This window comes from Euprymna scolopes, chromosome 1 (genome assembly GCF_053919585.1).
Source record: "Euprymna scolopes isolate OS-2025 chromosome 1, ASM5391958v1, whole genome shotgun sequence".
Lineage (NCBI taxonomy): Eukaryota > Metazoa > Mollusca > Cephalopoda > Sepiida > Sepiolidae > Euprymna > Euprymna scolopes.
The window spans coordinates 99,946,544-99,963,261 of record NC_136482.1 but is presented as its reverse complement, the minus strand read 5'-3'; the positions used below and the strand labels follow the sequence as shown (position 1 = coordinate 99,963,261).

The 16,718-nt window shown below is 35.1% G+C and overlaps 1 protein-coding gene across 2 annotated transcripts in view; it reads right to left on the bottom strand.

The window, feature by feature from the left end:
- The window catches only part of LOC145259643 (uncharacterized), a 99,947-nt gene that overhangs the window by 77,473 nt on the left and 5,756 nt on the right, over positions 1-16,718 (bottom strand). For both annotated transcript variants that reach the window (XR_013864189.1, XM_080117324.1), the window contains exon 2: positions 14,868-14,926. Coding sequence is in view for 1 of the 2 variants with exons in the window: in XM_080117324.1 (XP_079973450.1) it covers positions 14,868-14,913 (46 nt within the window). In the remaining variant the exon portion in view is untranslated. The remainder of the gene's footprint in view (positions 1-14,867; positions 14,927-16,718) is intronic.

Genomic DNA, 16,718 nt, shown 5'->3' with positions numbered 1-16,718 from the left:
TTCTCAGGTGTCTCTGTTAGACGACTTCCAATCTCCTTATGTATTCTCTATACAGAATGTAGGTCTCTGCTGAGTACAGCAGGGCTGGCAAGACGATGGTTTTGTAGACTCCGAATAACGGCCCTTGTCCAGAGCCTCTTGTCTAGCTTGCCAAAGGGGGCACATGCGCTTTGGATTCGGCAGTTTATTTCTTTGTCAGCACGGTTATCAGAGCTGAGAGTGCTTCCAAGATATTTGAAGTTTTCAACAACTTTTAGCACCTTGCCGTTGATTGTTATTATAGGCTCTTGCAAGTCGTTGTTATCTGGTGAGGGCTGATACATCACTTCAGTCTTCTCTATGTTGATTTGTAGACCTATCTTCCCGGCTGTTTAGAGAAGGTATCAACTATCCTTTGCATCTGAGTTTGATTATGAGCCATCAGAGCAGTGTCGTCTGCGAATCGTAGTTCTGTTATCAGCTCCTTCTTTGTCTTGGTCTTGACCTTCAGTCTTGCACGGTTGAACAGTTTCCCATTAGAGCGTATGTGGATAAAGACACCTTCTTCGATACTTTGATGAAGCAGCATTAGGGCGGCTGTCAGAAATAAGGTGAACAGTGTTGGGGCCAGTACGCACCCTTGTTTGATGCCGTGGTTTACTTCCAAGAGTTCGCTTTCTAGATTCTCTAATGCAACTCTCCCTTTTGTTTCTTCGTGAAATTGTTTGATAATTCCCACAAAGTGATCGGGGCATCCAAACACTTTAAGGGCCTTCCACAGCATTTTTCGGCCAACCGTATCAAATGCTTTACGGAAGTCTACAACAATTATGTAGAGCTCCCGGTACTGTTCAATGGCTTTTTCTTGAATCTGCCGTAAGCTAAAGATCATATCTATTGTAGATCTTTCATGTCTGAATCCACACTGTGAATCGCTTAGGACCCTTTCCGCCAGTCTGACTAGCCGTGCTTGCACCAATTTAGTCATTGTTTTCCTGGCAATGGTCAGCAAAGATATATCTCGGTAATTGCTGCAGTCCTTGTGATCACCTTTGTTTTTGTAGATTGGGATGATCATGACATCTTTGAATTCTTGTGGCAGCGTTTCTTGCTGCCAGCATTTTGCTATTAGCTATTAGTTGGTGAAGTTTTCTCATGAGTTGTTCTCAACCGAACTTTTATACTTCAGCTGGTATGCTGTCAATTCCTGGGGATTTGTTCATTTTAGTTTCATCAATTGCTTCTCTTACTTCCCCAAGAGTTGGTGTGTCATCATCTGCTGGGGGGAAGACTATTATGTGGCTTAAAATCGCCTCATCTGTATTGGATTCTACATTCAGTAGGGTTCCGAAGTATTTTTGCCATCTTTGAATTATCTGTTTTGGTTTGGTCAGTATGGTGTTTCCATCTCCTGATAAGAGGGTGTTAGTTATCTGGATTCTTGGGCCATACAATTCCTTCAGTGATCAGAAGAAACCTGCAGAATTGTTTTCTTCCGCTTGCCTCTGCATATCTTCAGCCTTTTTCAGCCACCTGGTGTTTTCCATTTCTCTTAGTTTTTTTCTGGACTTCTACCCTCACTTGTTTCAGCTTTTTGTTTTTACATGGAGTTCACCACTTATCAAGGCCCAGAAGTCACTCCGGGATAAGGGTTATTGTGTGTACAGTAATCAATGGGGTAGTGTTGTAGTATTCGTTAGTATTAGAGGTTTGATAAAGTGTCATTACTTAAGGGAGCGGTTTATCAGGAATTTGTTTATGTTGGACTTGAAGTTGAAGTCAAGAGGGAAACAGCCAAGCGGTAGAGAGTTCCACATGCATGCAGTTCTAAGAAAGAAGCTTTGTTCATGGAATCTACGTTTTAATTTAGGCACAGATAAAGAGTGGGGAAAATTTTTGACAGTGGTTTCAGCTAGGGTGTTTATCGGGAAAGATTGGCGAGGGGGGCAGAGATTGGAGCTCAGACGAGCATTGCCATGGAAATAACGATAAAACAAAGACAGGCTCGCAACGTCTCTACTGTGGGAGAGAGGTTTCAGGGAAGAGAAAACGGCATTCCCTATTAAGCCACGAAGTCTATTTTGTACTCTGTCAAGGCAGGAGAGGCTGTTTTTAGCAGCTCCTGCCCAGATGTGGCAACAGTATTCCATCCTTGGACGTACTTGGCTTTTATACAGATAGAGAATTGCATCAGTAGTGAGATATCTTCTGGAGCGGTAGAAGGATCCCACTATGTTTTCCAGCGACCTTGACAACAGACTTGATGTACGTGCGCCATTTCAGATAAGGAGTAAAGGTCAAGCCCAGAAGTTTGTTAAAACATGGAGCCTCCCCAAGACGAGAACCATCCATTTTAATTGATGCCAGATGGGGATCAGAGCGTTGATGATGTAAAGATAGGAGCTCGGTTTTGGATGTATTAAAAGTAACCAGCCACATCTTCCCCCACTGTACCACGCGCTCAAGATCAGAGGAGAGAGAATTAGAGAGAACTTTGTCATTTACGGCCTTTGATGTGTTGCCGTAGATGGTTGTGTCATCAGCATAGATGTCAACGAATGATTTAAGTATGTGTTTTGGGAGATCATTGATGTAGATCAGGAAGGGAGTTGGGTCCAGGATGGACTCCTCAGGGACTCCAGCATTAATACATAGGGTCTCTGACTTTTGCCCATCAACCACCACTCTTATGAACCTATCGGAGAGAAATGATTTAATGATTGAGAAAACATTTCTAGTGATACTGTAGCTGGAAATCTTGTGAAGTAGTCCCTTATGCCATACCTTATCGAAGGCCTTCGATATGTCAAGAGCAATTGCCCTGGAAAGAAGCCTTTGTCGAGAGATTCACTAATCCTATGAGATATAACCGTTAGCACATCTACTGTAGATCTAGTAGAACAGAAACGATATTGCATGCCACTAAGAAGGTTGTTTCTGCTGAGGTGGTTGACTACTTCTCTATTTAATATGGATTTCAGCAACTTACTCATGACACACAGGAGACTTATTGGTCTGTACAGGAGGGAAATGACGTTTCACCTAAATTCTTAAATACAGGCCATACTGATGAGGTTTTCCAGGATGTTGGAAAGCACTTCTCCTTAAGGCAACGCTTAAACAGTTTTGTAAGTATGGGGGCAAGTTCTGGTTGGAGATTTTTCAGCACTATAACTGGAATGCCATCAGGGCCAGTTGCTTTACTGGAATCAAGGTTTTTGATTAGCTTGGCGACCTCACGCACAGATATTTGTATGTTGCATAGAGTGCTGTGTGTTATATGAGGAAATACGGGGAGTTAATGGCCTTCATCGCATAGGGTAGAATTAGCTGCAAAGTTCTTGGCAAATAGTCTGGCCTTGTCTGTTGCTGACGAGATGAACTCAGGTCCGTTGATGATGGTTGGGATAGAACACACGCTTCCGTTTAGGATTCTATTTGCTATTTGCCAAAACTGGTGAGAACCAAGCCGCTGCTCAGCTACTTTGGATTTAACGGACTGAGCATATAGCTCTCTTGCATTTTTTATTACTCTTTTACAGTGGTTACTGGCAGTCCTGAAAGCAGCTTTAGTCTCAGTATATCTATTACTTTGGTAGCTATGAAAAAAGTGATTTCTGTGGAGAACTATGGCTGGCTGTTGGGTTTTTGTTGGAATTTTTTGGATGGTATGAATCGGTCTATGCCTACAATTAACCATTCGGTCAGGGCTAATGGTTTAGAGTAATACTAGACATATTTGGGAAAAAAAAGAGAAAAAGCAAAACGACAAGATAGGTAAAGTTAAGATGTTCCGATTTTAAGTCAAAGCGGCAATAAGGAAAAGAAATATTTGCAATACACAAATGTTAACGGTATTTAGACAATATAGATTTAAAAGGTTATAGATAAAAAAAAATTCTTTAACTTAGCTTTGGGTCTGGAGAGTCTGACCCATCCTTCTTGGGGTCACATCGAAAAAGAAGGAAAAATTAGCAGACCTAACTGATTTTATCCTGGGTACTTAAAAAATATAGTGGAGGTTGGTGGGGGGGGGATAATGCTTTTATTATATTTTACTTAATTTTATTATTTTATTTTATTTTTTTTATTTATTTATTTTTTTTTTGCTTTATCTACCTCGAGTTAGAACGTTCGAGCTCCACCTTGTAATTAAAATCCAATAATTGAACTTGTGAAGTCGGGTTATTTTGTATTAATTTAGATTTGAGGAACTCATTTACAGACTGGTTTAGATTAATACTATGCATATTTGACAAAAAAAAAAAAAACAAGAGAAAAAGCGAAACTACAAGATAGATAAAGTTAAGATGTTCCGAGTTTAAGCTTCTTCTGATTTGCTCTAGTCGGGTTGCTTAGTTTTGATTTTAATGTTTTTTTTAATATATATATATATATATATATATATATATATATATATATATATATATATATGAACAAATGATTAACAAAATATGTTAAAAGACATCTTGAAAAAGAGTTAAAAACATATTTAATTTTAAAAAAGGAAGCACAAGATATATATATATATATATATATATATATATATATATATATATATATATATATATATATTAGCAAAAGTACCCGTCGTTGACTGGGTTCAAAAACAGCCTACAGAAAATGGACTCTGATTTATGAAAGTATGATAGGTTATGAAAAGGAAGGGTTGTAAAGAGATAGCTTCGAATTTGGGGGTATCAAAACCAAAGCAAAATATGATGAAAGTAAAAATAAAGTAGATAAACCCCATAATTTATTATTCCATACCTGTTCACAATCTATATTAAAAAACCTTGTTAAACTTTGTGACATATTTACATTCTATGGAGGTCAGGCGCGAACGAACACCCCATAATTTTATTATACCATATTTCTTCAAACTGAAACATATTTATCACAGATAAATATGAAAAGTCTTTATAAAAAGTTTGTGTCTTTCCATTCTATGGAGGCCAGGCGCGAACGCAGACCCCACAATTTTATTATACCATCCCTATTTAAGTTAAAACATACTTATCAAAGTATTCTTATGTACATCTATATCAAAAACCCTTGTAAACGTTTTTTCCCCCCATTTTTTATTTCCATACTTTGGGGACCAGGCGCGAATGCAGACCCCACAATTTGTATGAACCACTGTTCTGCCAGATCAAATATACCCATTACTGATCCTCGATACATCTTCTATCATTATATGCAATCAGTTTTTTTAAAATAGTCAACCATATAGGAGCCTATTCGTGACCACACACACACACACACACACACTCACACACAGACGTTCAGCTTTATATTACAGATATATGTATATTTTAAAAAATCCGACGATATAAATTTAAAATAGAAAGAAAGAAACAATGAAACGAAATACTCGACGATTCGTCTGTTCAGTGGGTTTTATTTATTTAAATGTGAAGTATATATCTTCAGCTTCCAGTTAATGGCGAGTATTCAGGATAGAGAATACGGATCTTTTGTCACTTCATTTTCGTAGTTATTACATTCGTAAATTAATTGTAGGCTGTTTTTAATTGTGGGGTATTATACTTCGATTTCTAGATAATGTCAGGTCATTAGGGGAGAATACGCAACTGTTTCGGTGCTAATTTTTCATATTTTTATTCGTACCAGCACCCCTCTACTGATGTGAGTCTAAATTATCTGAATTGCAAGTAAACGAACTGTTCAAATTAATGAAAACAAAGTTACGTGTAATAATGTAGTAATTTCTATATCGGTTAACGGATAGCATTTCAAATTTAAATAATACTAGCAGAAGTACCCGTCGTTGACTGGGTTCAAAAACAGCCTACATAAAATGAACTGTGATTGATGAAAGTATGATAGGTTATGAAAAGGAGGGGGTTGTAAAGAGATAGGTTTTGATACTCAAAATTTTACCCTAAGCAAAATATGATGAAAGTAAAGATAATTTTCGCGAAAATATATATTTTTATATCAACTTTGTTTCCATTCGTAGTCAAGAGTGACCAACAAAATGATGTTTCCTTACAAAGAGAAAATGTTATATGCATAATAATATAAATATACAAGAAATAAATGTTAACATAGTCAATAAAAGTTACTTTTATGGTAGAAAAATTCATTGGTTTGTATTTTTAAGTAGTTTGTAAAAATATTTGTTCTTTTAATTCACGAACCAGTTTTAAAAAAATCAAAATGGCAACGACTTTTAAATGGAGAGCCCCGTTTGGAATTTGAAGGAGGGGCACCTGAGCATTCTGTGTTAACAATTTAAGAGAGTTCCGTCAACGTAAGGAATATTTATAAACATATTTTAATGTTTTCCGTTATTTTGTGCTTGAAGAATATTCGATTATGGCATGTGTAGTTCATGTAAAAACTCATTTAAGTAGTTATCGCCTCAAATTTCGTTTTAATTTCGATTAGCTGAAATTATTTCAAGTAAAGAGCATTAAAAATTATTTCAAAACAAAAAACATGAACTGAACTTTTATTGACTATGGTAACATTTATTTCTTGTATATTTATTTTTTCGGGTAGTCGTTTGTTGGCTTTTCTGCTAAACACTCTTACTAAATAATATCGACGAAATATCGAAAAACAAAGAAACAAAAACAGTTTTGAAAAATAATGAAGCATTACTTACTTTGGTAAAATAATACGAAACAGAAAAATGGGATATTAAAAATATAAACACGTAACTGCCTTAGTTTTTTAAAGCAAAGAATCGAATTGTGCCCTTTTCAAGCAGAACAGTTTCGTTTCAGTTTTACATAAGAACGGTGTAGTATTGTGTCGTCGGATTCAGGGTTGTTATATTGTAATGTAAAGAACACGCAGAAAGGGTTGTAATCAACTGAATTCCTTCTAGTACACTGACAAAAAAAAGCTTAAACAGATATATAAATAAAAATAAAAAGGTTATGTAAATGTTTTTAAAAAGACACGTAATCACGTGAGTAGGATTTTTCCTTCTTTTGACACGATAACAAGTAACGTTTTTATTTTCTATTTTTTATCTATTTATCTATTTTCGAAAGAGTGTCACGTGCAAGTGGAGAAGAAAAAAACAGAGTTATGCAAAATTTGTGTCGAGAATTGTCTAAAGTATCGACTTTTTTTTGCTTTCACTTTAATAAGAACGTGAATTTATGAGGTGAATTTATTCGACACAATATGATTCAACTCAAAAAAATAAATAAAATCTAACGTGAATTAAGATTAAAGTTAAGGTGTTATTGTGGACCCTCACCCCTTTGAAAAGACCTTGTTAAACTTTGTGACATATTTACATTCTATGGAGATCAGGCGCGAACGAGCACCCCATAATTTTATTATACCATATTTCTTCAAACTGAAACATAGATATCAAAGTATACTTACACAAATAGATATGAAAGTTTGTGCCATATTTCCATGGAGTATAGGCGCGAACGCAGACCCCATAATTTTATTATAGCATCCCTATTTAAGTTGAAACATACTTATCAAAGTATTATTATGTATATCTATATCAAAAATACTTGTAAACGTTTTTTTTTTATTTTTATTTCCATACTTTGGGGGCCAGGCGCGAATGCAAACCCCACAATTTTTATGAACAACCGTTCTGCCAGATCAAACATACCCATTCCTGGTCCTCGATACATCTTCTATCATTATATGTAATCAGTTTTTTAAAATAGTCAACTATATAGGAGCCTATTCGTGACCACACACACACACACATACACACACAGACGTTCAGCTTTATATTATAGATATGCATTTAGACACTTTCATATCGAAAGGAAATAAACAAATAAATTCAATAGACAAATAAATAAACAAATGAAATTAGAAATAAAATAAATATCATAGATAAAATAAGATATAAATAACTAATTAAACGAATAAATAAAATAACTGTACTAGTCTTTAGTGTGGTTTCAAGCGAGGGCTACATCAGTCCCCCATCACCATATCTTCGAAGTCGGCTTGAAAGTCAACACTAAATTGTACCTAGATGTCCTGAAGAGTGTGACGATCCCTAGTGCAATCAGGTGGCCGCTGGACTCGGCACCAGTTCACAAGTCCAAATAGACCCAGTTTTTAGAAGTGCTACTACCGGTCCCCTCCACTTTCTCCCTCAACCTGAACTCACGTGACTACTTAATTTGATCATACGTCGAGAACATCACCAATATGACCTCTCGCAACGCCAAAGCCAGCCTGATCACTGCCATCCGCCAAGTATTCGCCAAGCTCCCGCCGGCACTTGTGGAAAAGGCATGCTCCCAGTTCCGGATCAGGTTCTACAATTTGTTCAACTTTAAAAGAGCACATGCGATTTCTATAGCTTTTTTAAACGTAGTGCTTGCAAAACTGATATAAACCTTAGTGTTATTTGCAGTAACTATTCCCCATTTGTATACTACATTTGAAATTAAACAGCTTCCATTTAGTTGATAATGATTCTTATTTCTACAATTACAGTTATTTTCGATTATGCTATGGGTATCAGTTGGTTATTGTTCAGCTTGTGGGCGTTTCCTTAGATTTAAAGTACTCCTCTACTTTTTCGATCATCATGAGTCGCATCTTCTGCTTCGTGCAGATTGCGAGCCTACGTGACTTATTTTTCGCCATTTCTTTCCAATCCAGTGCAAGTTGGTTGATAGACACTTAACTGTTGAGAGATGTCCAATCGAAAACACTTACTCTCCACCTTCTCCGTGGATTTCCTCTGCCTCTTTTGCCTCCTAACATATCCTCAAAGCATAACTTTGACAAGCCACTGATTGATCGTTTAACATGGCCAAAAAGTTTAAGGATTTTACTTTGGATTTTATCAAATAGACGAGGTAGGAAAGTAGATTGACGGAGGGTGGATATTTTGTTTGTTTTTCTATCAAGCGTAGTGAAACGCATTACATGATTTTGAAACATTTCAACGCGATTGGTTAGTTGTTTAGTCCATGTGATACAATCAAGGGCATATAAAACTACTGGGAGGACATAAATTAAATAATTTTTTACTTTTACAGTTATCGGCAGCCTTTTTGATTTTAGAATGGTGCTGTGTTTTTTGGAAAGCCGCCCAACCCAGTCCGATTCTATGTTTCAATGTCGTCTCGTGATCACATAAGAAAGTCAGTTCATGCCCTAAATAAATGCATTGGGTAACATGTTTGATGGGTTCAATGAAGATAGTCATGTTTAGGTTAAACTGATTTAGTTATAGACATACATTCTGTGTATATTTCTAATCCTATTTCCTTTGCATTCTTTGCTAATACATTAACAAAAACTTGAAGTTTATGTGTGCATTCATTAACAAGAGCAATGTCATCAGTGTAAGAGAGGTTGGAGAGGATTTGTCTACCTATAGAAAAATCGCTTTGGCAAATCTCTTCTGTCTTAAGCATAACAGCATCTACTGCAACAGAAGGGGATTGCTGAAAGTATATCTCCTTGCTTGACACCTTTTTTATGGTAACGGAGCGGCTAAAACGAAGGTCAGTTTTTAAAATGCCTATGATTCTTCGTAAGGGATTTTCGATAACCATTGTAAATTATTCTGAGTTATCGCAACAGCCGCTTACCATTGATTTCTTAATGGTAATGGACATTGGTTTTCTCTGAGGCTTGAGTGGCAATAAGCCTCCCTAAGATCCCAGTACCCTCCACACTCTTTCAGTGGGGAGGGGTCTGGTAAGCGCTCTGCCTTCTCTATCTTTCCATCTCCTTTGACTCTTCACGACTATTTTGTGTTGTATCAGATGAATTTGCTGCCTGATGGGGTGCAGTTTTACTTCCCTTAGCTTTATGTGATTATTAGTATTACTAGCAAGACCCGTTAACCGGCGTTGCCCGGTGGTAGCATACTCCCCCGCATAAAACATTGAAGTACGGTTGTTGAAGTAGTGTTGTTGTTGTAGTCCAACCACCAACCTCCTCATGTTAAGAAGGGCAATCGGAATGGACACCCTATTTTGTGGGTGTGGTTGTGATTGGCAAAAAATTAGCCAGTAATGTAAGGTATGTAATAATAATAAAAAAATAATATATTTTGGTTGGTGACCAATTTGGGTAATAAATTAATAACACAACATTTAATAATACTTATAATAGATTAAAGTACGCACAAATAGTTTTTTGTTTGTTTTTTGCGAAGCAGCATCTAATCTAAGTACAACCACGATTTAACATGTATATATAACTATAAATTTTGACGATATCAAACCCAAATAAAAGAAACGATCTCTCTCTCACTCTCTCTCTCTCTCTCTCTCTCTCTCTCTCTCTATATATATATATATATATATATATATATATATATATGTGTGTGTGTGTGTGTGTGTATATATCTTTCTCTCTATATCTATCTATCTATCTCTATCTATCTATCTACCTATCTATCTATATCGCAATAAGGTCCTCTCTCTCTCTCCCTCTCACTGTATCTCTATCTATCTATCTATCTCTATCAGCACGATTGCCGTGTAGTTTTATGAATATTCGGCGTCAGCCACGTTCGTTTTCACAATTAAACAAATGATTAATCTAAGTTAAGATTTATTTTAAAATAAAAATATATATATATGTGCTATTTTTATAGTAAACTATTTTCACAAAGAAACCAAAAATGTAAAGTTTAAAACAAAACTAAGTTCTAGTATTTTATTAAAAAAAACTTAGTCATCAATAAACAGAAAAGAAATAATAAAACACGGTATTCGGAGCCTTCTGGTTTTCGTTTAAGAGTTTTAAATGAAACTACAGATCCAATGAGAATGATTGGCACTTAGTGGTCCGTGCTGCAATAATAACGTTTTATTTCGAAAGACAGAAAGAAAGTATTTCGCAATGTGTGCCCCACTCGTTTAAGTCCGTACTGAAAGTTTTCACATTAAACAAATGATGAATCTATGTAAACATATAACAAAATCAATTGAAAAGCGCAAGTTGTTTTGTTTAAATATTTTTTTCAGAGCAAAAACGTAACGCACTGCTTACAACATTGTAGTCATTGTGTATTTCGCAATGTGGACATCACTTGTTTTAGTCCGCACTGTTCACAATTAAACACACGATAAACAAATGATGAATCTAAGTTAATACTTTGTAATAAGAAAAGTATCTGATATTAATACAGTAAAATATATTCACAAATAAACCTCAAAGTTAAGAGTTTGAAATAAAAATAAGTTCTTGCATTTTATTTTTAAAAGAAAACTCAATAATCGAGAAAAAGGAGAGGATTAATAGAACTCTGTAATTATGCAGAACCAAAATAAAATATAGGCATTTGGTTTTTATGTGGTCGCCTTTATGGCGTGGTAACGCGTTAATGGATTTCGTTTTCACATATAAGTTATGTGTTATGAAAAAGATAATCTAGTTTATTTTTTAAGTGTAATATTTTCACAAATAAACAAAAATAAAAGAATTTTGTATCGAAATAATTTCCTTATAAATAAAAATAAAACGTAAGAATATTGTGCACGTACAGAAATGGCAGTGTGTTTTATAGTTGCGAACTGTTCGTTTAGTGGTGGAATAACCGATTAGGTGAATTGTAGAATGTATACTTCTCAGCCCATCAGTTGGGCCGGAGAAATCATTATTTGTGTAAAATGAAGGCGGTAAGAATATGTGTTTGTGTAAGCAATCCGTAGTCAGTTAATGACGGTTAATATCCAGGAAAGTAGGAAAAAGCATAAATGCACACGGTGTGGAATGGGGGCGTAAGAGGACTTGTAGAACTGGAGTTGAAAATCTAGCTACTTCCTCTATAGGTTGCGGCGATGATGAACATGGCATTCCTCGGAATAAATATGTTTTAATATTACGAAAAAAATGTGTATGTAAATGTGTTCTATATGTAAATAAGATAATGGCTAATGGTGTAAACATAATAGATTTTTATCTGCCATCTGTTGTTGTCAACCTACGCTAGTTTCGTTCAGAGAGAAAAATTTGCGCCTCTTTTATTATATACAAGAACTTGACTTTCTTCATGTTTCATATTTCTTTCAACTCGCTGGCAAGTTACGAACATTTTTTTGTTCGTTTTTCCATCTATTTGATCTCTACCTTGTTGTCCGCAAAATCTATCATTTGGCAGGTTTTTTTCCTTCTTGTTAATTATTTTAACGGCTGATCTTCTTGCCTGGGTGTTGATCTGTTCGTACCTTCATATCCCAGAAGATTTTGTGGGTTTTCGTTTTCCAATACTGTCTTTGACTTGGGTTTATACTATTTGCCTGCATGTTCAAAATGTAGTTGTTTATATAGTGTCCAGTGAATTGCTTTCGCCACACAATTGTGTCTGTTGTTATATACTTTTTTGGGCTAGTTTGCTACATTCAATTATTGTTGTTGTTGTTATTGTTGTTGGTAGTAGTAGTAGTAGTAGTAGTAGTAGTAGTAGTAGTAGTAGTAGTAGTAGTAGTAGTAATGTTGCGTTGTTGAATGTATATATAAATTTCTAGCTGCACTTCAAATACTTGTTAAAATCATACATACAAACTGACAATTCTTTTGTCGGTATTCTCAAAATCAACACAGAGACGAATTTATCAACAAATGGATTGTTTACAATTAAGCTTATTGTTCATTAACAAAAAGAGAGATAGAAGTTAGTTGTGTGAGGTTGGTTGGTATGTCGCTCGACGGCGGAGAAGTATCAAGATGTCGATCACGCTCGCCGACGTGTTTGCTCTCTTCTGTTTTCTGTTGTTTATTTTTCTCTTTTATAGTCACAAATCGACACTCCTGAAACTGTAAGCATCAAGATATTACATTCTTCTTTTCTATTTTGCATTGCGCAATTTGTAACTTCTGACCTTGAAATGCAAACAGTTCTTTGTTTTTGTTTAATTGCAATTTCAGTCATTTTTATGGGACACAAGAATGTAGATCAAACTCATCTTAAATATGTGTGTGTGCACACCTCTACATTCAAATGCGTGTTGCGATGTTTCCATATCCAAGTAGTATCACTTATTATTTCATAATATTGTTTATTATCCAACTGATAATCTCATTAATTTTTATTCTCGAGTGGGTTTTACCCTTTGTGACTCGTTAGTGTATTAAAAACAGTATTTACGCAAACCATTGCATTCAGTTGTTGCTGTTCTTCTTATTATTATTATCATTATTATTATTAGTAGTAGTAGTAGTAGTAGTAGTAGTAGTAGTATCCCTCATTTTTTTTAATTCATCGAAGGAAATGTTAACATCATGTGAAAACAATGGTATAAATTTACTCATCTATCAAGAATTATTCGGATAAATGCGAAATAGTGAAGATTTATGAAATAATTTCTAACCTGCGTAAAATGGTACCTTATTTATTGCAGTAAGAAACTTTGATGTTTAATTACCATAAAACTTAAACGTGTTTAAACGTTAAAAATGATTATTTTAAACGCGTTGCATTTCCATAAGTGACCCTTAAAGTATATTTCACTTCAGAATTTCCGTTTTACGAAGATTGTTAGAAATCAACTCAGAAATCTTATGCTTTTATTATTTCATGAATATTATTGATACGTCACGTTTTTTGTTAACCTGTCACGCTAAAATTTAAAACGGCATTTACATTTGTTTCTCACACGGAAGTTTGAAATAGCATTCATGTTTGTCTGACAAACAAGTTAGAAATTGAATTTTCATCACACTGAAGTAAGTAATACCATTTCTTTTCGCATGTCACACTGAAGTAAGAATTCGCTTTTTTGTTGGGGTTGTAAGACTTACGTTTTACATATAATTTGTGTTGGTCTATCACTGTAAATTTACACTTTTATTAACTACCTCCTTGTTGTCTTATTTAATTTTGTCCCTTTAAGACCAACATACAATCTGAGTTAGTGTTATTCATACCAGTTAAGGATACGTCCTCTAGAGAATTTGAGATATTCTCGAATTGGTTGCCTTGCATTTTCCATATATTATGGTTCTGGGATGTCCACTCTCCCATTCACTTTGTGAATGAATTAGAGTAAAGCTAATTAATTACCTTAGACGCATCTAATGCTATATGAGCTGCTTAAGAATTTTCCGTAAGTCAGTGTGCACATGTCTCTTGTACACTGGCTTTCCAACCACCTTACCTTCAGATCATGTGTCACATCTTTCCACGCGGCGAAACAAGGCATAGAGACCAACAGACCAACAGACATCTATTTTATTATAATAAACTAGTAAAACGCCGCAGAAATTCCACGGAATGGGTAATATATTTAATTAACAAATATGTTTTGATAAAATTAATATTTTTCTGGGTAACGCAAAAAATTAGTATTTGGGGGACAGAAAAACCAATAACGTGCAGTAAATATGAGTTTACAAACATTTCTACGAAACTAGTATCCATTATATTTTAAATATAAAATCAACTCAAATGAGATGAATTAATAAATAGTAATAAATACCGAGAAAGTAATATTTTGCTAGATAGTTTAATACAAATGATAAAATCACATTGTAAGAGACAATCTTTAATTTATTCCTTCGGTACAGCATCTATTGACAGACAATGTTCTTCTATTTTTACTCTGTTTCGTTCGAATGTTCTCTTTCTTACGTAACGTTTCGCTGAGTTTGATGAAGAACTGCTGTACGTCGAAATTACTACGAGTTTCTTTCTCACACGATTACGACAATGATCATATATTATTATAATGTTATTCGCGAACGAAGCTACATCAAAGGGAGGTCATTCTCATATTCTTTGTCCGAGGTTGCCAGATTTACCTTTTTAAAGCCAAAGTTCGTGAATTTAGTCTTATTGAAGTAGTTTCGCCTTCAAAAATTGTATTTGGCCTTATTCAATATTATATTATTAGGTACGGACTAACTAAGAAAGGACCGCGCAGAATATTATATAGATGTCTTTGTTTACTTACCCACAACTAAAGTGCCCAGATACGCGAGAGGGTGGTGCACAGACATTGTCCCGATGCCTCTGAAAGAAATAAAAAAAAATCAACATTCAGTGAATTTAATGATATTTCTAAATCTTCTGTTCACAAATCTTAACTCAATTCAACAGTAGATCGCAACAATAGAAAAAGCAAATTAGGTTCAGTGTCATCAGCTGCGGTTTCTGGTTAGCTTGGTTTAGTTTGTCGTTTACGAGAAATCAACTCTTTTTTACTTATTGAATACCAAAATGCAATACTTGTCGTATTGGATATTACTGTATTCTCTCTTTAGTAATTACTAGCCTCGGTGCTCGGTGCTCGGCGTTGCCTGAGTGTTTGGAGGTGTGTGTTGAGCAAAAAAGAAAAAAAGTGGTAGTAAGCAGACATACTCGAATCCGTACCGCGAAGGAGGAAAAGAACATGAAAAAAACGTGACGTCTTTGCTGTTGCGTCCATCGCCAAACCGGAAATGGCGAATGTTTAAATTAAAGCTAGTCACTCGAATAGAGGGGTTGACTTTCGAAAATATTGGCAAAAAAACGATCCTTCCCTGTATAAAAGTGCCCAGTTGAGGGTGAAGGAATTAATGTTTTTGAATATTCAATGTTTTTGAATATTCAATGTTTTTGAACATTCAATGTTTTTGAATATTCAATGTTTTTGAACATTCAATGTTTTTGAACATTCAATGTTTTTGAATATTCAATGTTTTTTAACATTCAATGTTTTTGAATATTCAATGTTTTTGAATATTCAATGTTTTTGAACATGCAATGTTTTTGAATATTCAACTATGTTTTATCAAAAATACATTTGAAAATGACATTCCAGCTGCATTGCCTTACAGTTTCTCGGTATTCTTTCCACAAAAAATGGAAATTAGACTAAATATATTTTTGCCAAGCTTCTCTTCACTTGTGAATTGTTTAGCTCTGACTAGTTTACAATTGTGTGGGGATGGGATCTGTCTGTGTCAGTGCGTGTGAGCCAACATATGTATTCAGTATGATTACAAATAGCTATTCTCATTGTGGTCAGTTATATAAAAATGTATTCCAAAGTAATGTGTGTCAAGTTTTCCGGTGTAGTGAAATTATAGCCTGTGCTGTTGTTGCTGTTGTTGTTATTGCTGTTGTTTTGCTACTTTTTTAACGAAAATGTTAATTCTCGGCTGAGACACGCTCATTATAGATAGGGCGTTTTATGAGAAAACAAAGTTATTTACTCACTTCCCATTGCAGCAAGGTTAAAAAAGAAGTCATTTTATCAGGATGAGTAAGTATAGCCTCATGAAACAGATTAAACTATGGAAGGGTTCAAAATTTTCTATGATTAGACCCATCGAATTTTACCGTGGATGCCCTTATGCTATAAAACGTTATCTAACATGTGTGAGCAATGTCAAAAACAGAATCTTAATCTTCATCGCTGATAACGCAATTCTAGCATCAAACAGAACTTTCCTTCAGAGTCTGATCATCCCTCGGCTAACATTCACTGCAAAAGATAATAAAGAAAAGTCAAACTCTTTGCCAAAAACTTTGCAGCAAATTCTATCCTATGCGATCAGGGCCGCCTAACCCCCTATTTCCTTCTGTTTGAAAACACGCTATGCGACATCCAAATATATGTGTGTGATTTTGTCAAGCTAATCAAAAACCTTGATTTCAGAAAAGCTACAAGCCCTGAAAATATTCCAATTATAGTGCCCAAAATGTTTCAACCAGAACTAGTCCCCATACTTACAAATCTGTTTAAACGTTGTCTTAAGAGAAATGCTTCTTAACACCCTGAAAAACCTCTTCAGTCCGCCCCGTATTAAAAAATTCAGGT